At 40.7% G+C, this 26,839-nt stretch overlaps 1 protein-coding gene across 5 annotated transcripts in view; it reads right to left on the minus strand.

Moving 5' to 3' along the window:
* MAP7 (microtubule associated protein 7) overlaps positions 1–26,839 on the minus strand; it is a 193,142-nt gene that overhangs the window by 40,151 nt on the left and 126,152 nt on the right. For all 5 annotated transcript variants that reach the window (XM_075924253.1, XM_075924252.1, XM_075924256.1 and 2 more), the window contains exons 4-6: positions 11,823–11,986; positions 7,713–7,830; positions 3,176–3,286 (exon numbers count right to left, since the gene is read on the minus strand). In XM_075924253.1, coding sequence (XP_075780368.1) covers positions 3,176–3,286; positions 7,713–7,830; positions 11,823–11,986 — 393 coding nt within the window. The remainder of the gene's footprint in view (positions 1–3,175; positions 3,287–7,712; positions 7,831–11,822; positions 11,987–26,839) is intronic.

Consider the following 26,839-nt stretch of genomic DNA (forward strand, 5'->3'; position numbering starts at 1 on the left):
GGGGTGAGGGATTATGGTAACGATTGTGTGCAGTTCTCTGTATTTTAAAGGGCTGACAAACCTCGGTCAGAAGTCTGGAAACGCCTGTGAAAACTCACTTTTTGCAGTTTGTTGTTGCATTTTTTACTATACATTTTAGAAATGTGAGTCAGTCTGTCTGTCCATCTGTGAGTCCGTTTGTTCAATAATTCTCCCTAAATGGTGAAAGCTAGGACCAACAAATTTGGCATGCAGCTTCCTCTTATCATAACTTAGAGCAGGGTCAGGGTTTGGTTGTGCCAGGATAATGGGCTGTGCCTGGGATTTAACTGTTTCTCATAAAATGGAAAGGGAGGGGATCTGGTAGGAGGATGTTATACTACAAAATGATCACGGGGGGCAAGCAAGAGGCCATGGATGGCGACCGGGACAGCTAGAACCCCACTGGGTCAGCAAAGATAGGGTGAAGAAAGGAACAGCTATCTACTATATATTTCAGAGAGTTTGTCTGTCTATCACTCAGCTGGGGGACATGCATTCTTCCCCCTGCTGTGTCCTCTGAAGCAGCCATGGAGAAGTGCTTCTCACCTGGCCCCAAGCTGCTGCGGTGAGAGAGGGCTGAGAACAGGGCAGCCTGCATACTGAACCCCTCATGCCAGCCCCACCCCAGAGCAATGATTTAAATGGAGAAAAACAAAACTTATGTGAGTTAAGGACCAAGCATTGCTGGATAAATCTTCTAGTATTTTAATAATTTATTCATGAGGATAACATCACTTAGTCCTAATTTTTGCAAAAGTACTAAATATATGCACAATTAAATCCTTAAAAAACAACAAATAGTTTAGTACAGTGGTCTCCAACTTTTTTAACCACAAGATCACTTTTTCGATTTAAGTGCAATGTAAGACCTACCTCAAACCCAAATACCCTTGCCCCGCTTCCTTCCTGGCCCCTTCTTTGAGGCCCTGCCCCTACTCCACCCCTTCTCCAAGGCCTCACCCTGCTCACTCCATACCCCTTCCTTCCCCATTCTCACTCACTTTCACCAAGCTGGGGTAGGGGTTGGGGTATAGGCTCTGGTCTTGAGCCAAAGAGTTTGGAGTGTGGGAGGGACTCTGGACTCAGCCCAGGGTGGGAGATTGGGGTCCAGGAGGGGTTTCAAGGTGCAAGCTCTGGGAAGGAGTTTGGGTGCAAGGGGGCTCATGTCAGGGGCAGCAGGTTGGGTGTAGGAGGAGGTTAGGGTGGTGACAGTCAAAAACCAAAACCAACACACTTTGCAAGCAGTAAAAGTAGTAACAACCCCCCATGTATGTGTATGTTGGGTCGGGAGATGAGAGGGAAGGGCAGTGTGTGTTTGTGAGAATGACAGACACATATACAGTGTGTGAGTGAGATTTGCATTGCCAAGCTTCATCCATCCCCTTCTCTGTGTGGAGATAGGGTACAGAAGTGGGGGAGGAGGGATACCCTGACATTAGCATCCTCCCCTCTTCTTCCTCCCACACTTTGCAGAGCAAGCAGGAGGCTCCCAGGGGGCAGCTCCAAGGCAGAGGGCAGGAGCAGCATGACAGCGGGTGGAGGGGCAACTGAAGAGCCAGCACTTGATAGATTCCTGGCCAGACCAGTCAGGATCCCCTGTCAGAGGCCCCAAGATCTACTGGTTGGTGACCACTGGTCTAGTAGCACCTTAAAGACTAACAAAGCATGTAGATGGTATGATTAGCTTTCATAGGCACAACCCACTTCTTCAGATGACTTGTTACCCAGGCTACTAGTGGCACTAACTATAAAATCACCACTAAAAAGACTATATTAGCACGACTGACTTGAAAAGTAGATAAACTGAAACTAACATGCTCTATTAGCCACAAACTGATATAACCAGTGGGTGAGCCCAGGCGCAGTGGTAATATTCCACATCATTATCATGCTTTTTTGTCCCTGACACCACCCTTCATTACGGAGCCATCACTCATAAAGAATGGCAACAGCAAATCCTAAAAATCTGAAAAGGCAACACAATTAATATTGACTGGGTTTCAATAGCTGTCAGAAGAAACAACTGTTCAGGAGTTACATAATTTCTGAAAACTGTGTTGTATTCTCCCCCACCCACCCCTCCAAAATCAGCAACCTCAGTATTTTATCCCATAGGCAAGAGTGTGCTGCCACTGCCCTCAAATCTTGTCACTATGCTGTATAATATTATATATATAGAAATAAATAGACATTATATACGGAAACATGCATACAAGCATGCACTTAGTGCAGGACATTTTGTTAGAGAGATACAGATAGTGAAGTTTTCCAAACAGTTTGAGGCGATAACAGGTTATATATGCAAAAATATATATAACATTATATATATATTCTGCATTTACATATGGACATTCAGATTTGGGATGAAACGCTGAACAGCCCTTTTGTCTTTTGCTGAGAAAGGGGAAATGGTCCCTAATAGTCCATCTTGTCAAAAATCTCGATCCATTTCTTATCACACGAGGTTATCAAAATAACTTACTTTGTAAAACTAATTTAAGACGAAGTTTGCCTTACAAAGTCTGACAGTTTAGTACTGCAGATTATGCTGTTGATTAAAAGCCTGACTGTCAAGCTGATGTGCAGATCTGAAAATATCAGAAAAAAGCATTTCTTCCACTAGAGCAAACTTCTAAATCTAAAGGCACATAGAAAATCAACAAACAGGCACTGTATGAGCAATATCTAACTGCGTAGTTAAATTTTAAATAAATCCACAATATGAGCTTATTAACTACTTAAAAGCTTTGTGAAACATGTTTCCAGAAGTTCGAGAATTGGAACCAAATTAAAAATGAAAAGCAAAAAGGCAGCATGACTCAATGTAAATAAATGTATAAAAATAAAATGGTTACATGCGCTTTGAAGAGATGTGTTGTTTCTGTAGTTGTCAATCATTTACTAAAAACCTGACAGAAGCACTGCTTTTATCACTTGTTAAATGAAATAATTCAGGCAAGTTCTGATCTTTGAAAAATAGAGCTCTTCTTGAAAAGAGAATGTTCAATCATTTAACTTCTTTCAATCATTTGAAGTCTTTTCATTCCTATTTAAATAATGTGCAGAAAACGACTAAAAATGCTTACTGTATCTGCAGAGGATTGTTAAAAACAATGACTCAAAGAACACTTCTCTCTCTTTCTTTAAACTGTACCTCTGTCTGAAGAATTTAGTAATGTTGCAGATGAGGAGGAGAGCCGCTTGTTAATGACTGGATCAACATGTTTCGAAAGGTTCATTGTTGAAACAGACCGCCTGTCTGGATCTAAAACAAATGGAGATAATGCTATTTGACAGCCCGCATGCAATAATGCAACTTCCTAGAACACCAACAGAAGGAGAAAAAGGGGACTAATAATTTCTGCTCTATCACTAGAACTTTAAAAACAGAAAGGACTTCTTAGTGGACATTTTATAGGTGACTTAAAGATTTGGCACATTACTATTTAATTTAAATTGCAGGTAAATAAACTGATACCCTGGACGTTTTTCATTCAATTAAGCTGTGCTCCAAGGTTTCAAATGGAAGAGCTGAACGGACAGCTAATAAGATGAAATTTTAATGTTCACTTCACTGCGCTTGTGAATAGGTTTTGCTGTAGGCTCAGATGAAATGGAAAATTACATAGCATCAGTATCATGGTTAACGCTCTAGTCCCTCTTTTCAAGAGCATGTTATGAAGAAAGAAGTCCTTAGCATCACTTGAATTACACATGATATTTAGAAGGATACTGTTTGTGAACCAGGAGATCAATATTGGAATCATAACAATGGAAGATCAAGTAGAAGAGAAAGAAAGCAAGGCACAGAAGACAAATGAGGGTGGGCAGAAGAGGAATTCAAAGATAAGGCTAAAAGCCAAAGGATTCTGAATAGGTAGTATACTCCATATCAGAGAATGATTTTTCTGTCTGCACTATAAGACGACAAAGCTTGTCAGTCCAAAACCGCATGAGATTTAACAGACAAAGAAAATAAATGTGTAGAAGACTAAAAAATAATTGCGATGCATATACTTTGTATGTGACTCCAAAGGGCTTTATTTTGCCTTTCTATGAGTTGTGGTTTTCAAACTGTAGTATCATACTTCATCACTTTCCTGTTCAAATGATGCAAAATCAGCATTTCCATCCAACTAAGAATATGATAGATATTTCAAGAGCACTGAAAAAGAGATTGTGCACAGTCTGAAGAGGCTGGCAACAGCAGAAGAAAATGAGGAACTACGAGGGGGGGAAAAAGCAATGTAAAAATATTCTCTCCTCCAAAATATTTTTTTGGGAAATGAGTGCATAAACTAAATCTCTTTAGATTTTTGTTTGGGAAACTGACATTTATTGGACTAACTTCTGTTGGTGTGAGAGAAGCTTTTCAACTACACTAACCTGAGAAAGAGCTCCTTATAGCTCAACAGTTTGTTTCTCACACCAACAGAAATTTCTCCAATAAAATATGTTACTTCACTGACCTTGTCTCTCTATTGACAGAGAATGGCATTTAGGCTCTTAAGTTCCTAAACCCCTTCTGAAAATGAGACAGCCTCCAAAATCAGTTAGGCGTTACAATGCTGAGTGTGATAATGCCTAAGTACCTTTAAAAATATAGGCCTTAGCACATAATGATTTCCAGTTGAAGTCCAGGAGTGTTTGACATGTTCTTAATTGCTCTGTTGAATCACAATCTATATGTCTAAATAACCTTGAAAATATTAAAGAGGACATTCTCTCAGACAATGATTGCTTAAGGCTTTCATTATACTGAGCACATCAACATTTGTTACGCATGTTACCACCCACATATACAAATTGGCTTTGGGTTAAAAACTCTTCTGATCATTAATAGAATAGAAGAGTTTCTCATTCCAGTGGTAGAGTATACAGGATAGGAATGAAAGAAAAAAGGTTGGTGGTTTTTATTTGATTTTTCATCCACTGCCACAGAGCAATTGGTTTTATCTTTTGCTTCGCCTAATCTCAGCAGGCTTCAAAGAGGGACTAGATGTTCACATGGATAACAAGAACATCCAGAATTGGAATGGTTAAAGCTAACCAACAGGGTGCTGGAAATGATAAAAACTTTACTGTTTAGAGTTTAAGACACTCTCTAACCATTAGGAATAGGATGAAAACTTCATGGGGGGGGGGGGGGAAGGGCGGGGTAGATTATCTCACATTTCTTGCACTTTCCTCCAAAACAATTGTTACTAGTCAATGTTGGAGACAGCGGGTACTGGATTTAATGGGAGCTGGGTCTGATCCGGTAAGGCAATCCTTATGTTCCTTAGCTGCTCTCCAGCAGCGATCTGTGTGAGTAAGCGCGTGGAGAACTAAGCATCAGAGCTTGTTCTGGTCATGTGAGAACACATGTGTATGCCATTGCACCAACCGGGTACACATGCAGTTGTCACAGAATGGGTAAAGGAAGTGTGAGCAGCATTGTGGAGATGAGAAACAGCAGCAAAAAGAGCATCTTCTCGAGAAAGTCACTCTTAAATCAGTCCTGCCATCCAGCCTCATTCAACCGTGCAGTCCATGAAGATTATTTTTCAATGGATGCCATTGCCTCGGAAGAATTTTGTGTGAATGTCAGTTGCATACAAAACTTGCCAACACAGAATAGGCCAAGCACCATATGTTGGCTATGTCTGTGTTAATACATTTTAAAACATTATTTGACCAAAACAGACAAATAATTGTGTGTCACATACCCTATGCAAAAGTAAAACAAAGCTCAAAATATGTTCTCCATTGAATTCGAGAAGACAGTTTTTAATTGGTTAATATTCTTTATTAAATGTAATCCAAAACAACACAATGCAATATACTGTATACAGTATTCTGCATACAGTAGTTTAGTGAACTGTGCCAAATCCTTTAAGTCAGCCAGTAATACTTCTCTGTACTTAAAAAAAAACACTAGGGGCTAACAACTATGTTGTATTCTATTAAGCATGCACTGTGTCTAAGTGATGTTGGTTTAAAGGTCATCAAGTAGTTACTAGTCCTATTTCTTGAAAAGCTAGCTACACATGAAGGAATCAACAAACCACAGTGATTTATGTACCACGTTTTCTAGCACCACCCAGAGATCTGAAGTGGTGCTCCAGGCATGCTAAATCGAGAAAGGTGAATGATGATTCAACAAAATAACCTAGAGACAGAATGCAAGACAAATGATTTTTCAAAATAAAGAAAAATAAAAAGCAAATGAGTCACACAAAGATAAGCAAAGCAAGAAGTGGAACATTTTATGGAAAAATAACAGTTTACTGAATTTTACAGTACAATAAAATACATGTATTACAAATGTTTCTTGCCCTTATTCAGTGATCAGCATGGTAAACACATTATTTTCTTCTTGATAAAAGATTGTAATACTTATTGAAATGTATGTATTAAGGGAACATAGATTTCTAATATATAGACACTGATTTCTGGTCTATTTCTGGTTAAGAATTTATCAAGGACACATCTGAATTCTCTTCTTCAGTCTGAGGTGTACCTTAACAGGCCACATATATGTTATTAATCAATAATGCAATTTCTGTTAGAGTGATAATTATGGGCTAGATCTTCAACCTATATCTTGTTACACTTTACATTTGCCTGCTTCCAATTTCTCCTGAAGGAAGTGGAGAAAATATCCACTCAAACCAATAAACCCATATTAATTTGTTCGAGAATGTTGGTTAACACAAACCACAGAATTTCTGTTTATTCCTATGTACAGTAAAACTCCAGTGGTCCGGCATCCAATGGTCCGGCACTATCTGGAACCCAGAAGTGCTTTGGGCAGCCGGACAATTGGAGCTGCTCTGCCCCCAGCTTCCCCGATTCAGCCACTGCTGAAACTGACCAGTGGCTGATTCGGGGAAGCCAGTGGCAGAGCAGCTGGGGTGCTGCCAGGTTGGTCCCGTAGCGCCGCCCCTACGGGACCAACCCGGCAGCACCCCAGCTGCTCTGCCCTAGACTCCCCCAAGTCAGCCGCTGCTGAAACTGACCAGCAGCTGACTCCCAGAAGCCCAGGGCAGAGTAGCTGGGGTGCTGCCGGGTTGGTCCCGCAGAGCAGAAGGGCGTATCCCCCCACTCCACTCCAGACCCCTCATAGCACCCTCTTCTGATAGTCCGGCATATTTGATAATCCGGTACCCCCTGGGTCCTAAAGGTGCCAGATAATCGGAAGTTTACTGTACGTGTTTTGCCAACTAGAATACTAAAAATAATAAAGCAGGTTTCAAAGAGCTGTTTCCCTTCCTATTTGTATTTTTAGCTTAAAATTTGTTTTTTATTATGTCCACCAGAAATTCTTAAAATAATTTTTGTTGCTGTCCTGATACCTAACATGTCCATAGAGCAATTTACACTGGATTAGTGTCACAGCACATGCATACACACACACACATAAATGCACACAAACACTAGCGAAGCAGAAGTGAGCACTTGTAAATATAGATGGAGTTACAGGATTAGTCAATTACTTAATTATGTTTAAGCTTTAGTTGAATTTCCCCTTGCTCCTTCTTAGTCAAGCAGAAACTTAATAAACATGCCCATCTTCAAACAAACAAACGAACAGAATCCAGGAATAAAGAACTTAGACTAATGAACACTGCATCACCCTTCTTTTTGTGGGCACAAAGTACACGATACAGACAGGGAACTTGCATGAAAAATGGGGCTTCCCCCTTTACCTGTATTATTAATGCTGCTGCTGCTATGAAGTACTCCTCCCCAGGACCACCTGTTTTGCTTTTGTTTGGGCTTCTGGCTCCTTTCGATTGTACGGCGTACAACAGCTTCATGTCGTTCCTTAATCACAACAGGAGAATGTATGACTATGTGGGGATGCTGTTGGGTTTTTAACCAACATTCCCACTGTACTGCACACTGACTTTCGACTGGACAAAATGTACTGGCCATCCTGGAGTCAAATGCACATTGATAAGCAGCACTTAGTAAGAATTCCACTCAAAGAACTGAGCTAATTTCAAACAAGGCTTTTTGGTAATTAAAAAAATGTAACTGAAAATAGGTCTACTTGAGACCAATAACAAGGCACCTATTATTTGTAGTACAGTAGCTCATAACTGAAATGGGGACCTTCTTGTGCACTGTACATGAGACAGAGTCCCTGTCCTGAATTTCTTACAATAGAAGCTAATGTCTACGCTGCAGCTGAAGGTTTCACTGCAGCTTGGGTAGGCACATTTCCACTAGCTTTAGTCTAGATCACGCAGCTAAAAATAGCAGCAAAGAGGTGGTGGCACGAACCCCGAGGGTTGTCAGGCAACGCAAGCCTCTAGACTGGTTTGTACAGCCTGTGCTGCTGCATCTTCTCTGCTACCTTTACTCATTCTAGCTAGATAAAAAGAGAGCTCAGGAACACCTATTGGAGCTGCAATCACACCTCTGATTGCAGTAAACACACTTGTCTACATGGAGAAGCAAAAGGTGGGAGGGGAAGCAGACAGGAGAGCTGATTTGCCCAAGATCACACTGCAAGTAGCTACTATCATGCAGTTAAGCGAAGCAAATTTATTATTAAATCTACACTTACCGTGCACTTGCACATTCCTGACAGTGTCTGAATTAGTCACTTAGTATTTAACACTGAATAGTTAGCAATTACAATCAATAATACAGGTACCAAACAATTTTTCTACAGGTTTTAAAATTTTCATTATCATCTCAGTTTGAGCTCTACTGTGCCCTGCTATTTTAAAACATGTTTTATTGGATCAGGGAGATGAGTTTTATAGAGGGACTCATGAAAAGCTTTATCAATACAGATACCTCTAAAAAATGTTTCAAAAGCTAAAAAAAAAAATATTCTGTGATGCTTCATCCCCATCTTTTTATGGAAATAGGTTTTTAAATATGAATCTGAGGAATTGTCCCAGACAGGTGTCATTAGAAGAGGTTTTGGAACTAATTGATAAACTTAACAGTAACAAATCAATGGGACCATATAGCATTCACCCAAGAGTTCTGAGAAATCTCAAATGTGAAATTGCGGAACTATTAGCTGTGGTTTGTAACCTATCTTTTAAATCAACTTCTGTACCTAATGACTGGAAGATAGCTAATGTGGCACCAATATTTAAAGGGAACTTTAGAGGTGATCCCGGCAATTACAGACTGGAAAGTCTAACATCAGTACCAGGCAAATTAGGTGAAACACTTTAGTTTGTAAAGAAAAAAATTGTCAGACACATAGATGAACATAACTTGCCGGGCGGAAAATCAACATGGTTTCTGTAAAGGGAAATCATGCCTTACTAATCTACTAGAGTTCTTTGATGGGGTCAACGAAAATGTGGACAAGGGGAATCCAGTGGATATAATACACTTAGATTTCCAGAAAGCTTTTGAGAAGCCTCCAAAGGCTCTTAAGTAAAGTAAGTTGTCATGGGATAAGAGGAAAGGGCTTCTCATGGATCGATAACTTGTTAAAAGACAGGAAACAAAGGGTAAGAATAAATGGTAAGTTTTTACAGTGGAGAGATGTAACTAGTGGGGTTCCTCAAGAGTCTGTCCTGGGACCAATCCTATTCAACCTATTTATAAATGATCTGATGAAAGCGGTAAACAGGTGTCAAAATTTGCAGATGATACCAAACTGCTCAAGATAGAGAAGACCAAAGCAGACTGTGAAGAGCTTCAAAAAGATCTCACAAAACTAAGTTAATAGGCAACAAAATGCCAAATGAAATTTAATGTTGATAAATGTAAAGTAATGCACATTGGCAAAAATAATCCCAACTATACATAAAATATGATGGAGACTAATTTAGCTGCGACTACTCAAGAAACAGAACTTGGAGTCACTGTGGATAGTTCTCTGAAAACATCCACTCAATGTGCAGTGGCAGTCAAAAAAGCAAATAGAATGTTAAAATCATTAAAAAAAGGACAGAGAATAAGACAGAGAATATTTTATTGCCTCCATATAAAACTGTTGTACATCCACATCTTGAATAGTGTGTACAGATGTAGTTGTCTCATCTCAAAAAAGATATATTGGCATTGGAAAAGGTTCAGAAAAGGGAGACAAAATGATTTGGAACGGGTCCCATATGAAGAGAGATTAAAAAGACTTGTACTTTTCATCTCAGAAAAGATGAAACCAAGGGGGAGATGACAGAGATCTATAAAATTATGACTGGTATGGAAAAAGTGAATAAGGAAAAGTTATTTACTTGTTCCCACAATATAAGAAGGAGGGGTCACCAAATAAAATTAATAGGCAGCAGGTTTAAAACAGAGAAAAGGAAGTTTTTCTTCACTCAGTGCACAGTCAACATCTGGAACTCCTTGCCAGAGGATGTTGTGAAGACTAGGACTTCAAAAGAGCTAGATAGATTCATGGAGAATAGGTCCATCAATGGCTATTAGCCAGGATGAGTAGGAATGGTGTTCCTAGCCTCCGTTTGTCTGGAAATGGATGACAGGAGAGGGATCACGTGATGATTATTTGTGGTGTTCCTCTCGCTCTGGGGCATCTGGTATTAGCCACTATTGGCAAACAGGATACTGGCCTAGATGGACCCAGTATGGCTGTTCTTATGTTCTTAATATACATAACTCAGATATGCACTATGCAAAACAGGGCACATAACCCATCATTCAAGAACCTATGATCCCTTTAATGTGTATATGCTATTTATGTGAGTGTATCACTCTTGTACATGAAGTCAGAAATATTAAGTGGAAACTGGTTTTATTAATTCTAGGTCTTCTAGTGAAAGCCATTAATGGTACTTAAGGAACTTAGTGGCCCAGTCCGCAAGACAATGATCTCTAAATGGTTTAGTTTTTCCTGTAAGCCTAAACTGCTGTTGGTCATACAAAGACATGTGACCATGCCACCTGGTGCTGGAATCCATCTTGAATTTGGTATTTTTCCATTGGGAATAGGAGAATTGAACAAAGACTTCCCGGTTTGGGGAAGTTCTATTCAAGAGATGGGAAGCAATCAATGATGGTCTTCAGCTGGCTTTTGAAACAGCCTCCCACCACTCTACGAGGATACACAAAGAGCTGTTAGACCCAGGACAGACAGAAGATCAGTTCTGACTTAGTGGATTTTACCCGAAATAAAAACTAGGGTGAAAAATACGATTTGTAACTATTTTTCTTAACATATTAGGCTTAGATGGGTGTGTTTTGTTTATTTTAGATTAGAACTTACTTTGATCTGTCTGTTTTCACTTGAATCCTATTTTTATACTTAATGAAAACACTTTTGTTTATATCAAGTCCAGCATAAATAATTGTTACAGGGAGGGGGGGGGCAGCGAGCCACAGCTGCATATCTCTTTCATTGATAAAGAGGGAGAACTTATGAGCTTTCTCTGTTTAAAATTTTTATACAGAGCAAGAGAAATTTATTTGGGGGTTTGGTCTCTTTTGAGGGCTGGGCTCCTAAATGCTATCAAGTCCTTATAGCTGAGGCCTTCCAAAGCTCTTATCAGGATCTGTGTTACTCTGCTGGGTGGCTGTTACTTCAGCTCTGTGTCTTGGTTGGGAGAAACCAGAGCATCTTGCCCAGCAGAACAGGGTTGTAGGGTACCCAAAGGGTAGGTAGGTAGGCAGGCAGGCTCAGTGGTAAGAGCAGCACACAGGGTGACAGTCTTTGTAATCCAACACATCACACTGTCCTTTTGCAAAGTACCCTACGTTGACCTTGACTCACATTCAAACCCTGTTGCTAATTTTTAAATGGCATAGTAGCCAATTCGTTGCTACATCATCTAGTGGAGAGCAAGTTACCTTAAAGACTTTATGGAATGTCCTCTTACCTTGTCCTCTTCTAGTCTCTGCTTTCGTTTTTCCTCTACTGCAGCTCGCCTTCTCTCTTCTTTTAGTCTCTGTTCTTCTAACTTCTTTTTGCGCTCTTCTAGGTGTTTTTCGTAATGCTGCCGTGCTTTCTCTTCTCTTTCTAACCAGACTGACTCTCTTGCAGCTAAAAGAAAAGTAGACATAAAATGTAAACATATTATACCATTTACAATTGCAACACACCTCTGATATCCTGGAAAAAACTCTGTAGTGTAGACAGTCTCAGCCTAGGTTACCTCAGATTGGGTGAATTTACGATCTTTTTAAAAATCAAATATACATATACACACCAATAACCTGGTGTGCGCTTGCTTTAATTACTGTATAATATCAACATTAGAAGTAGAAATAATGAAAATATAGTCTCAGAAAAACTGACCTATGCAAATTATTTCATGCCCTTTTAAAATTCCTGAATTAATATTTATCTTGTCCCCCTCACTTGGAGGCAATGGCTCCACACTGGGTCTTGTGGCAGGAAAAAATGCTCAGCTGCATTAAGTTGCAAACGTGAAACCATAAAAGGGACAATTCTGCTTTGGAGCACATCTCAGACCACTTTGCTGTCTATGCCTATTGCTTCTTTTCTAAGCCATATTTTGCTAGCTACTCTTAGATTAGTGTGATTTTACTCTGAAACTTGATTATTGAAAAACAATATGTACTATTACTTCTCTACTCAACAGAATGACTAAATTATGTACACTTCACACTTCCCCAAACCTGCTGAAGGCAATACGGATACATTGGTGTCTGTGCATAATTTGGAGGTTGTGAGGTTTTACCAGTGTCACTAAAGGCAAATGTGGGCCTGCATAACTGTGATTACTGGGGAGGACACACAAGGAAGAAGTAAGTTGCCTAGGCCCTCAGAAGTCAGATTGTGTTTACAGGGCTGGCAGATGACAAGAGAGACCACCACCATGATGCAATTTTAAGTCACTTTTTCTATTTTAATGCTCTTTTTGTCTTCCTCTGACCCAATTCTTTGTTTTTAATGTTGTCCTTTAAGAACAGAAACGCAACATTGCATATACAGGCAGTCCCCGGGTTACGTACAACATAGGGACTGTAGCTTTGTTCTTAAGTTGAATCTGTATGTAAGTCGGAACTGGCGTCCAGATTCAGCTGCTGCTGAAACTGACCACCAGTTCTGACTTACATACAGAATCAACTTAAGAACCCCAAGCGTCCCCAAGTCAGCTGCTGCTGAAACTGATCAGCAGCTGATTCCAGGAAGCCCGGGGCAGAGCAACTCTGCCTCGGGCTTCCTGTAGTCAGCGCTGGTCAGTTTCAGCAGCAGCTAAATCAGGACGCCTGGGGCAGAGCAGCTGGGGTGCTGCTGGGTTGCTCCAGTAGCGCCGTTCCTCGGCACTACTGGACCAACCCAGCAGCACCCCATCTGCTCTGCCCCAGGCGTCCTGATTCAGCCGCTGCTGAAACTGACCAGCAGCGGCTGAATCAGGACCAGAGCAGCTGGGGTGCTGCTGGGTTGGACCAGTAGCGCCCAGAGCGGCGCTGCGGGACCAACCGGCAGAACCCCAGCTGCTCTGCCACAGGCGTCCGGAGAAAAGCCTAGTCTGCTGGGGGGGGGGGGCCGTACTAGCTGCGCCCCCCCCACCCCAGCAGACCAGGAAGACACGGGCGGCGGACTGAGACGCACCGCGGTCCCGCCGCCTGGGTCCTCCGCAGCTTTGTTCCCAGTCTCCCTGGTCTGCTGGAGACCAGCAGACCAGGGAGACGGGGAGCAAAGCCTCTGAGGACGCCGGCAGCGGGACAGCCGCGGGGCGTCTGGGCTGTCCCGCTGCCAGCTTTCCCCGCGGCTTTGCAAAGCCACAGGGGGGCTCGGCCAGCGGGGCACCCCAGGCACGCCTGGGCTGCTCCGCTGCCGGCTTCCCCGCGGCTGGATTGCCCCGCTGCCGGCTTCCCCGCGGCTTTGCAAAGCCGTGCGGGGGGGGAGGGGGCGCGCCTCGGGCAGCGGGGCACTTGCCCCGCTGCCCGAGCCCCTCCGCGGCTTTGCTCTGTGTCTTCCTGGTCTGCAGACCAGGGAGACGCAGAGAAAGCCCCAAAGTACACGGGCGGCAGGACCGCGAGGTCCCGCAGTCCGTGTACTCCGGGACAGCCCCGTTCGTAACTGCGGATCCGACATAAGTCGGATCCGCGTAAGTCGGGCACTGCCTGTATGTCCTCGGTTTTTAAATCACTTCTTGTAACCCCTTATGTCTAGTGAAGCTGCTACCCTTCATTTCAGAGTCACAGACTTCCACTGTCTCTCTTATTTTTGTGCCATGGTTATGCAGGAAATCAGACGAGAAGATCATAATGGCCCTGCCTGGCCTCAAAATCTATGAATTTAAGTTGTGCTGTACAAATGCTTATGACGACAGTTCCAGGCTACACAGCATTTACAATCTAAGCTGGTAAAGGTATTATATATGATCAAAGCATTATACATATTTATATTTTATATACATAAACAAATAAACATCAACTAGTCCTTATTGCCCCTCTCAACTGATCCTTAATTAGTTGGCTAATTACTTGCTAATGTCATAGAAGAAACGGGTCTTGAGAAATGGTCTGAAGGAAGACGGAAGGAGTTCCCAATCCTTATTCCAAAAGAGAACTGGAGTTTATGGAACTATATACAAAACCAAAATAAATGATTTCATCTTTATTTATTACAAACCTTGAATTTCTCTTGCTTTCCAATAAAGAGAGAAGCTGGAATCTTTCCTTTTCATGCATTGCTATGTGACTGTATTGTGACTAATTTAGATCACAATCTTTACAAAATAAGGATTTTGATTTCTCCCTCAGTACAGCACCCCTTTGCTTTTGGTATTAATTTCTTTCTTTCATTCACTGATTGAAGAAATAAAGACAGAAAGAAAGAAAATCCATTCACTTGTTCTGTAATGATTGAATAAACTAAAGAACTTCAGTAATACCATGATTCAAAATCTGCATCCTGCTGGATCATTTTCATCATTGTTTCAAAGCTTTGGCACATACCAAGTGGAAACCTACCTGATTTAAGCCCCCATTCTCTTTGGCACATGGCAAAGATTTTTAAAAGCATCGAAAGGACTTAGAAGTACAAGTCCCATTTGAAGGTTCCCTCTCTTTATACAGTATATATGTTGGCTTTCATTCAATCACCATTTAAAGACAAGCTCCTAAGAAGCTGAGCCTTGACCTTATCAAACAGCAGTGCACTAACAAAAGACTTTCATGGGTTCCCAGATCAAATAGCTCATCCTTTGTGCCAAAATGTGCATTGACTGAGAGAGGACTTGACGTTGGTATTCTTGAAAGTAAGTACTTCTGGAACGTCAAGAAAGCTAATGGGGGAAAAAACCTGCCAATGTCTCCAGTATATTACTTGGTGCCTTTCTGTCAATTAGTCATAGTGGCATTAATCTGTTATCCTGTGTGTATATGAATGTCTCTCTCCTTTCATGCTCATTTTCACAGAGAAACTGTGGATCATAAGAAAAAGAAGTTTGTCCTTGGACATGCTTATCTAGATGTTCCCATTAAAGTACATATTAAACTATATAAATGTAGCTTTGGTGAAGAGGAGAAAGAATCCTCAGGGATGCAGAAAGTAATTGATATTTGTCCTTTCAAAGTGAAACAGGAGTAGTATGTCCCCTTGTCCCTGTGTGATTTTAGGTAGATAACTAGACTGTCTGAAGAAACTTTGTTTATGGACCTTGTAGTAAGAAAACAGATGCTGGCTCTGGCCAGCTATGATTTGTAGGGAGAATGAGAGATTTGAGCTTTTAAGATTTGTTTTCTGGGAACTAGAATCTGAAAAAAAAATCTGCTCAAGTTTTGGTGTAAACTGTAAAGCCTCCACTACCGTATATGCTTTCAGGCCACTGCTGGGTAAATATAGAGGATTCCCATTTTCCCTTCTAGCAACACCCCTAGCACTTGCCTCTACCCCTAGGGATAGGGTATTTAAACAACACAATGTGCAAATGCTTAGAAGATAGAACAAAACTCATGGCAGAACCCTCACCCCATGGTCATTCTTATAAGGATTCTCAAGGTTGAAAAACTGCCAGACAACAGTAACATACATAGTAGCAATAGATTACAGCAGGGAAGTCCAAACTGTGGCTTGTGAATAGCATGTGGCTGTTTTACACTTCAAGTGTGGCTCATGGAGGGGAGAGGCTACAGCAAAAGTAGTGGCTCTCCCTGCAGCCCTTCGCTATTTACTGCTACCTCTTCTCACAGCAGCAGCTCACAGCTTCCTGGCTTCAGCATCTGCAGTGCAGGGAAGGGGCCCAGTGGCACCCTATGCTGGCCTCATAGTGTCACATGTCAGTGCTTAGAGCTTCAGCAGGAGTGAGGATAAAGCCCCAGACACCTTTCCTCACATGGCTGAAGCCTCAAGCCCCGGCGCACACATCACCTTGGGCTGAAGACCTGAGACCTTCCTCTCCACAGGACTAAGGCCACTATCCCTGCAGGTATGCCCCACGAGGCTGAAGCTCCAAGACCCCCCTCATAACAGGGCTGAAGTCCCAAGCCCTGGCAGGCACATCCCTGCTCTTGAACTTCTGAAGATTATCATATCCAGCTCAAAGAGTCAGTGAGTTTGGTCTCCTCTGGGTCACAGGTCGTGTGGGTAGGTTTTGAGGGCACATAAAAACGAGAGTTCAGAATAAAATAAGGAAGATTACAACTGAAGTGGACAAAAACAACCTTTTAAACCAATAACTAAAAAGCCACCTCTTTCCACTAACCACAGAAACCCCAAATCCCCAGAAAACAAATAGCTTCTTCATTTTATAAGGAAGTTGGCTGACAGTATATTAGCCTTGAGAGCCTAGTTACCTTCTCAATGGTGGGTGTAAGTGCTAGGTTTTTGTAATTTATGTTAAATTATTCTTAGAAAACAATTATCCCCATATTTGCATATACCCACACTTTTTTCCATAACGGGCTCAATCTATTCCTACTTCTAAATAAACTCATCAATTCTTTAGCAGTAATTGTTCCTAAATTAACTCTCATTAGCACCAGGATAACTATCTCAACTGCTTTCACTCCTTCCTGGATGTGTAAGGAATTTTTTTACAAGAACACTAAGCTAAATTTTCTGTAGCTCAGCTAAAATTAAATATATGAAAAATACCATTCTAGAGATACACATTCAAATTTCAAGAGATGAAAAAATTATGAACATGACAAAACTCAATTCAAATGTCATACAAGGATTCTTATAGACCTCTTTCCATAGTATCCCATATAAAAGTGCAGAGTTTGCACGCCAATGTAAGAATTAGAGCGATTTACACATCGATTATAATTTACATTAAAAGACTTGTGATTTGGGATCACATCACAAATCTGCAGGACACCTTCAAAGAAAATTTTATGATCCTGATTCATCAAACAATGCTCAATGTTGAAAAATAGCCAAGGGATACTTTATGTTTAATTGGAGGAAAGTGGGCAGAAGATGAGGGGAGAGGAACAAACAAACCTGCATTAAAGACTATGCCAAACTCAGGGATACATTAGAGTGATCAAGTCATATAATATAAGGCTGCAAGGAAAGAGCATTAGAGCATGTCTCAAAGGTTGAGCAAGTTATTAATAGATATTACCTATATGCAAACCAGTATAACTAGACTATACTACACAAGGGAACACAATTGAACCATTATTCTTCCACCATGCCCTTCCCTTTTACAATAACGACAAACATTAACTTGGCATATACAATCACCTTGGTTATCATAGTCTCAGGAGAACAATGCCATTAATGTTTTCATCTGCCTTTTACAGGATTCATAAGGATGTTTTGTAGCTTAACTAGTTGACTTTTTAGTATATTTAAATTTGTTAGAGTATCTCACCCCTCACAGCCCGGCTAAAATGACTCATCAAATACAACAATTATGTGGACATAGCATTAAAGCTGTGATGTAAAATGACAAATCCCAGAAACTGACATTTGTTCTGAAGTTACAGCATAATGATATGAAAAAAACTATGTTAGTCAACATGTTGGTCTTTCAGGACTACTGTCAGTCTGAAACAAGTCAGTTCTGCCAAAGTGAACTATTTTCATGTTGGTGAGGTTAACTTACTCCTGAGCCACCTGCCTGTTTTTTTAATTGTACATTGTTGATTTCTCTTAATGTTTTGCTCACCTGCTGTTTGGAAAGATTCCCACAGAGAACAGAGTGTGCATATACTCCATAAGGATATACAGGCTAGGGTTGTGTGAGAGGGCTCAGTGCTCCCTGTTAACTATAATCTGTAGGAAGGAAGCAGCTGAGGGAAAAAACCCAAAACAAACAAACAAACAAAAATCCCAACAGCCTCCACTGTTCTCTGAGGTTCTCAGGTCCTCATCACCCTCTTACTCTTTGCTTCTTTTCCTTGGCTTTGGCATAAAAAGATGGGAGCCTTCTGCTTCCCACCAGACGTGTTTGACTCTTGTTTTGCCACCAATGCAGAGGCAAGCCAACTTCTCTAATATTTTCTGGTATGGTGGCAATTTTGGATGAGCAGATTATTTGAGTGGAGATTCTCTAGCATTTTTCTTGTCATCTGTCATTTCTGACACTACCTGGTTGACATCAGCAAAAGCCTTTTCTTCACAGAATTGCACCTTAGCTCTGCTGTCAAAATCCGCATTCTTTGTTGCCTAGACACTAATCACTTTCTTATTATATCAGCAATAAAATGCATCACTGGAAAATGGCTGGCTGGCTGATTGAAAGAAAAACTTCAAAGTTGTAGTTATAGCCGAATTAATGTCAATTCATCTACTGAATGATCCCCACTAAAATTCATTTACTAATTATTTTCTCCCCTCGGAAATCCTCCTGGCACTTTCTACTCTTCTGACCATCTCCCAGAATGAATCATTCTCCAGTATCATTGATCCCTAGTTTCAGTGAAGCTCCTGATTTCTCCTGATTTTGGCAATGTTGGAGAACATTTAGCTGTTTCAGTGAAGCAGGGCATGTAGAGGGGAATTCCCAAATGGAACCAATTTTTAAGTAGTATGTTATTAACAAGAGGCTGGTTAGTGGGTGCATACGGCATGTTTTTCAAGGCATAAGCCTTGTTGCAATTTGCCTTAGAAAGAATTATGGTCCAGTTCTTGCAACATCTTGCACCCACCTTCCTATTGTGCAAGGTGCTGTACGAATACAAAATAAAAAGACACTCTTTCTTAACAATATTCTGCCCCCTAGGTAGCAGGATCCTTTGGTGCATCAGCTGGTGGGGATCCTACACCAAATTCTCATTCCAGTCTCTGGCACAGAGGTCATGGCCAGAGCATGGAGGCTGCTGATAGCTGGCATGGATAAGACTAGTCTTCAGGGGGCTTTTAATTACAACAGAGGCTGGTCTAGTGCTGGGGCAATCCCATGGTTAGGGGAAATGCTAAGATGGCACTGTGCTCTCGCTCAGTTGCACCAGTAAAGGGTATAAGTCATAAGTAATGCGAGGGGGATGAAGGTTGGAGGAGGGTTTAACTTTTTACAGGTTTATTGAAAGAATACCAGCAAAGCCCTGCAGATCCACAGATATTCACTTTATATATCCATGGGAATTCGCATCTGTGGATGTGAATGCAGATATACGCATTTCATTTTTGCAGATACATATCTGAACGTGAATATAAAATTTATATCTGTGCAGGGCTCCAAATATCAGGTCTGTTCAATTATTAAATCTCCCTTTTTATTGTACCAAAAGAGTAATCACCATTGCTCTTCAGATCAAAAAACCTTATCCATATAGCTATATGACAATGGACATTATTAACATATTATTGTTATGGCAACACAATATTTACCTTGCCGACAGCATTTCTGGTATTCCCCACATTAAGAACGGGAAATGCAATAAATACTGCAATACATTTATGAACTGTTAGCAGTACAGCGTCCAGGTTTAATGGCACCAACTGATTTGAAACTTAGACACACTCTAGAAACATACATATAAATGTTTCACTCGTATATCATTTAATTGCACAATTAAGTCAAATAAAATAAAAATTATGCTATTTTTTTGCTGATGGGGCCAGAAGAGAGTCCACGTGGTTAGAAGGGAAGTAGCGGTGATAAACCAGGATTAGTATTAACCAAAGATTAGTGCAATCAAAATATAGAGGGAGGTAGTGCTCTATTTGTCCTTGACTAAAAAGAAATATTAAAGGAAAACTGAAAAATTGCAATCATTTTATAGAACGCTCTTTACTTGTTCTATAGTACACCTGAGATTATTATTCACTTTGAGTTTGGATGACGATATTCGATTTCATTTTTGTTTATATGCACTGTTATAACCATGTTGGGCTCAAGGTATTAGAGAGACAAGGTGGGGGAGGAAAGATCTTTTAATGGATCATCTTGTGTTGGTGGGAGACTTTAAAAAGCTCTTCATAAACTCAAAAGCTTGTCTCTCACCAACAAAAGTTGGTCCAATAAAATATATCTCCCTCACCTTGTCACATTTGTTTATAGTCCATTTCATTTCTATATGCTCAATATAGCAAAGTTTGGGTTGAAGAAAATTATTTTATGTAAAACCAACTGTCAAATTTGAGGGCAAATTTTATATCATGTAACACTTTGTTGGGGTGCCCAAATCTGTAACTCATCATGTTACCCCCCTGGCTCAGTGAGAGAGAGAGAGAGAGAAAGAGAGACACTCACTCTTCCCCGTGATAAAATGGGTGTCAGCTCCCTGACACTAGCCTGTTGGCTACCTCCTCTGGTTTATACCTGCCTTCAGTTTGCCTTGCAGATTAATGAATAATGTACCCCAGTTTCCAAGCTCCTCTGACGAATCCCCCTGTAGTGCCCAGCCCCGACTCACTCACACACACACCCACACCCACACCCCCCCCCCCCCACATGCGTACATCTCAGGGTCAAGTCTTTTAAAACATCACAGCATGAAAATAGAGTTATAATGAAATAGATTCGTTCTCAAAGATGAGGATCTAAGAGATACGGAGTCAGCAGAATGGAAACAAAAATGATTACATATAAAACAAAAGCGTGACCTGTTTCTTCGAGGCCAAAGCAGGCTAAATTCCTTGTCCACAGCAGTTTCTCACCTGTCAGCAGTGGTTCCCAACCTGTGGTCCTACTGCAAGGGGGGCTGTGGAAAGTTTAAAAATAAGGATCAGGCCCAACACGGTGGGCATGATCCTTACTTTTCTTTTTCTTTCCTTACTTTTATCATCTTTTTTTAATTTTCTCCTTGAGGCATGAGGTCCATGAAATTTTAATCAATTGAAAAGGACTCCATATGCTTGAAAAGGTTCAGAACCACTGCCTTCAGTATTTGCAGGTAAGCCAACTTGGAATCCTGTTTTCATGAAAATAACCTGATTACTTCCTCTAGTGCAGGATGACAGGCTTATAGTCCAATAACCCTTTGAACAGCACTCCCAAACAAAGCTCTTTTACCTCTACTGTTCTCCTCTTCCTGTTAAACCTGTATTTAGCTCAGGGACTGGCAATAGGAGCCTATTGTGAAACAATACAATACTTTGATGTACGTCAGTTAGCTCCATGGATGAACACTCTTGGTCTGAGAGAAAGCCTGCCTCTGCTGGTGGTGATTGATACCTTAACAGAGACCTTCAGAGTGTGTTTTCACTATAGACACACAATATCACGAGAACATACATTTTACAATGATATCAATGACCATTGTGACCACTGCTTTCATTTGATACCTTGCAAGACACTATTTATGGATAAATACCATGACAATGGTATTAGATGTAGTGAGTTTGTCAGACATTGCTGATGCAGACCCAGACCAATGTGTCTCTGTCACAGATCAGACCAAATGAAAGCTTTAAAGGCTATACACAGTCTACAAGTGACAGGCGATAAAGCCTGCCAAAATGATTGTAGGAACAAGGGAGAGAGGATAAAGGAACTGTATCATCGACATTTTATACCTCTCTAACGGAAGAGAGAATACCAATCTAAAATTGACAGTATGGCCAAAATGCAAAGTGACCCAATGTACCAAGTCACATGCAAAACATCCTAAAGCATTCATGCTTTTAATCATTTTTCAAAAATGGTGGCTGCCATTTCACTTGTAATTTTCTTTCTTTCAATTAGCCTGGAATGTTGGATATTTTGTTTCATATTTTTCCCTGCTAGAACCCCGCAATCTAAACTATGAAAGGCGCTCTCATACATGTGTGTCACATGCAGAACTCTCACGGAACTCAGTACTGTGCGAGCAGATGGATCCATTCCAAAGAGATACCAGGCTTTGACCATCAAGGAGCAGCAGGAAGACAGATACATATGTTGGATGTTTTACAAAGAGTAAGATGACAAAAACCCTGCTCCAAAGGTCAAATAGGATTTTCTTCTTATAAGGTGGTTTAGTAAGATAAAACACAGGTCTGGCAACACTTCATAGTATTACGTACATAAAATAACACCATTATTAACCAGAAAGTGGCAATGTTTGATACCTAAAGAACAGTTAAACTTTCACACTGAATTCAGTAGCACAGAGAGAGCTAGACACTATGCCTCAAAGAAGACTATAGGCTGTCACAATAGGGTATAGTACAGAACTACCCAAAATGCTCGAGACTCAGATATAGAAAAAACTTATTAGATTAGAGAATCAAATCCACCGGAGGGCAGACTATTATCCTATTATAAAAAATATTTAAGATACTAAACTGATACTTCAACTTGATCTTAATAGAGAAGAGTGAACAAATTAGATTAGTTCTCATTAGGAGATGGATTAAAGTTCAAATTGCTAAAATATAAAGGCAATTGATAAAATCACACACAAACTTCTAATAATGTTCCTTGGCTTACTAAAACTAAGAAACAATGTACCTTGTGGTAGAAAGTTCTGAATTCCACTCTAAAAAGCATTGAAAGCTAGACCATTGACGTGAATTTACACTTTCAAAAATGAATGTGAACTTTTAGCCCTAGGAAAAAAAGTTTGTCTTTCTTCAGCCTCAGTAATGCAGTGGAGCATAATACCACAGCATTAATAAAATCCCAATTCCAGTTTGCAGTAAAAGTTAAACATGTTCTATAAAAGATTATGTGATTTGATTTTCCAATAGGAGAGAAGTTAGACATCTCTTTCCTCAGGTTCATAGGATACAAGTGACGGCTCTTCTAGGTTTGCATTGAGAAATGCAGTCTGTGTGTCAGCACAGAAGTTACTGCTTTGTTGTAATATTACACACTAGTATTAACATTCATAGACTGTGGTTCAACAGGCAGCTCCTAAATCATAATATCGATGGATAAATACACCACTGAAAACATAATGCCTCTTCCAGTTGTAAACTCAAAACAATGTTTCATGAAAGAATGCACAATACACTCCTGCATTATTGGAGTTTGCTGAGCTCTCCATTTGGGAATGAAGCAATGCCACAACAGTTCATAAAATGCCACATCAAAAAAGCATTGTAGTATGTCACACTCAAAAAGAAACATTCCTCAGCACACAGCAATTTAAAATGTCATTTCAGGAACAGATGTTCATTTTTCAGCAGCTGGGAAGCCAGAGTACAGAAACAGCATAGGAAAACACCTGCTTGTGCTCTGTTCTGGAAAAAATTCTGGATAAAAGGAGGAAGGGTTAATATCCCTGACCCCAAGCAAATAAATTGCAGAGATGGACATCTCCTGGATGACAAACACTGCTATGGAAAACACACATCAATCTCTGAGTGTCTTTTGTCCCCACCCACTCACCCAGGCGCACACACAATCTGATGACCAGTCTATGAGTAAGAGTAGGAGATGTTACAAATCTTTCTGATAGATATCTAGAATTAAACTGATGAAAATGCATGCTTTGTTCAGTTTCAAAAATCACGTTCAGCCCAGTATCACATAATGTAGGTGATGAAAGCGCAGTCCTGTTCTGAAAATTGCATGTATATAAAAAAATGACATCATGGTTGGGCTTTTGTAATCGTTGTGATTTGATGATTTTCAAATGAATTTTGCTCATCTTGCAAGTTTAAAAGATGGGATGTTCAACTGTTACAACTGCAAACTAGATCTGGGATCTGAGAATTAGTCTGTTTTCTGTCTGGTGTGTGCAGCCTCTACAAATTAATAATTTTACCCTCTGTTACATTTTGGCAAATCCCATTGTTTTCCATGCAGCAGTAAATACAGTCACCAAAGTGTGAATGAGGGCAGAATTTGGCCATGCACCTGTAATTTAGCAATCCTGTCCATGACACAAGGCAGGCAGAACCCAGTTGACTCTCCCACAGAACTGAAATATACTAGTTAACCAGAGTAAGCTATACAGGTTGAACCTCTCTAGTCTGGTGCCCTTGGGTCCTGACTGGTGTTGAACCAGAGAATTACCAACACTTCCACTGCTTACTGGGCTGTTAGAAGACATTCAAAGGTAAATTAGAGCTAAACAGCAGCACAGAACATTGAGAGCCACAACTAGTGGCTGTGAACAAACTTTATGGGACCTTGGGAAAACTGGCTAACTCCACGATAAGGGGACATGTGGCTAACTAAAATCATGTCGGACCTCAGATGTCGCTAGACCAGAGAATGCCAGACTAGAGAGGTCCAACATGTAGTAATTTTGTATATTTACACATAGACACACACACACTCTCAAGCTTATTCTCTCACTGTGCTGAAAAATTGCTGGCTATAAAAAGAGGTAGAGCGCGCTGTATGTCACTTTCGCTGTGAGCCTTGATGGCTGCTTACTAAATGGCACTGCTGCTAAAAGTCCCATTCTGTCTGCCTTACATGAAAGATAATATTGGGCTTTGAAAATTCAGGTGGAATTAAAATCTCCAGCATATAACTAGTGTAGAAGAGTATCAGAGGGGTAGCTGTGTTAGTCTGAATCTGCAAAAGCGGCGAGGAGTCCTGTGGCACCTTATAGACTAACTGAAGTGTTGGAGCATAAGCTTTCGTGGCAAAGACCCACTTCGTCTATAAGGTGCCACAGGACTCCTCGCCGCTTTTGCTACTGTAGAAGACACTTCCATCTCAAAGTCAAATCTTACATAATCCAGCAAATATACAGTATTTTGATGTCTCTTAGAAGGCTTGAAACTTGAAAAATGACATACTTTTCTGAAAAATCTGTACTTACTACTGTTACAAGCAACATGCCAAGATTATTACAAGAGACAAGAGAGAAAAACACACAAGAGAAGAAAAGGTTAGGAGTGGGAGGAATGGACTGAGCATATTTGGTGGTGCTTCTTTTGGGCCTGTCCACTTTGATTTGCTGGAATGACCATTCCGAAGATTATCAGGGGAGTAAGGGGAGAAAAAAAAGAGACTGTCACCTGATGATCTGGACCAGTATGCGTTCCACCTTCCCCTAGGTTTCATGATTCTCAGTACAGATTCTCTTTTGTACTGATAAAAGTGTTTTCTTTCCCAGCATTTGAGATTCTAATTAAGCCTCACGTTAATATTAGTTGATCATTATAATACAGAAGCAGTTGTTGAGAGAGAATTTCAACCAGTCTGCCTGGTACTGAAGTTCGGCTTACTGGGCAAAATGAACCATTGTAATTAAGCTTACTAGTTTAAATGAAGGAGAGTTACTCTAATTAAATTGTGAAAGGATTATAGAATTATGTTTTCCATTCCTCTTACTAAGCAAAAAGTCAAGGTCATTGCATCCAAATGAGCAGTGTTTCTATTGGAAAACTATGTTTTTCTTTTGTGAATCTAGAACCACTATTTCTGCTCTTGTTGGCTTTCTCTGTTTTGTGAGCTCTGCCGTTGGTGCCACAAACAGAGCATGAGAATGCTGATCTTCCTCTGTGTACTATTGAATATTTCCTTCCTAAAATGGCGCACACAATCAGAAATAAGCCATATTTTAAGTTTAAAGAGTTGTGTGGAAATGTGTCCATTTAGCTGACTTTGAGCAGCTAAATGGACACATTTCCACACAACTCTTTAAACTTAAAATATGGCTTATTCTGATTGTGTGCGCCATTTTAGGAAGGAAATATTCAATTGTACACAGAAGATGATCAGCATTCTCATGCTCTGTCTGTGGCACCAAGGGCAGAGCTCACAAAACAGAGAAAGCCAACAAGAGCAGAAATGGTGGTTCTAGATTCACAAAAGAAAAACATAGTTTTCCAATAGAAACACTTATTGTCAGCAGGAGCTAGGGAGCCAGGCCCCATGGGCACACCCCCAAATCCTGTATTCTGGCCACCTACCAACCTTATGGTTCTGCCCGCAGACTTTCAAGAGTGGGTGCAGAGTAATTTCAGTTTAATTTATCAAATGTAATCAACAATGAAGACACAGTAATTAGAGATTTCTAATAATGGGGTGACATTTGTCCCAGAGAAGGCGGGACTATTGCCAAACTCTTGATGTGTAAGTTCTCCTGAATACGGATGATTCTAGGAAGTCTTTCCATCAAAGAGAGGATCAAGAGAAAGAAATCCAAAGCTAGTGTACAGAAGGCAGCAGGTTAAGGTGATCCACTGGGTCCTAACGCTATCAGGAAAAACACCTTCTGTGATCAAAAGGCAGAGAAGAACTATCAAACTGCTGCTTCAGATGCTGCTATGGTAGCTATGGTTCCTTTTGTCTTTTATGGTTTCATTGTCATCACCAATGTCATGACATCCTATGGCAGCAGCCTGGAGGTAGTGGATGTATTTACTCCAGTTGTGGGACTGTCTGGGTAGAGCACACAGGTCACATTCAGCAATGCTTACATTAACGGTAGGGTACTGCTTGGAGACGAAACCTTGCGTCACAGGGCATGTTTACATTTTTTGCTAAGTTGATTCCAGCTGAAGAGAATACACTAGCACTGATGGAGCCAGCAGGCTAAAAACAGGGTGCAGCGGCAGTCAGGGAAGAGGCTAGCTGCCAGAACTGTGTGTTTGTCTGAGACACGGGGTACATGGCCAGGGTAGCTAGCC

This window comes from Pelodiscus sinensis, chromosome 3 (assembly GCF_049634645.1).
Source record: "Pelodiscus sinensis isolate JC-2024 chromosome 3, ASM4963464v1, whole genome shotgun sequence".
Taxonomy (NCBI): Eukaryota; Metazoa; Chordata; order Testudines; family Trionychidae; genus Pelodiscus; species Pelodiscus sinensis.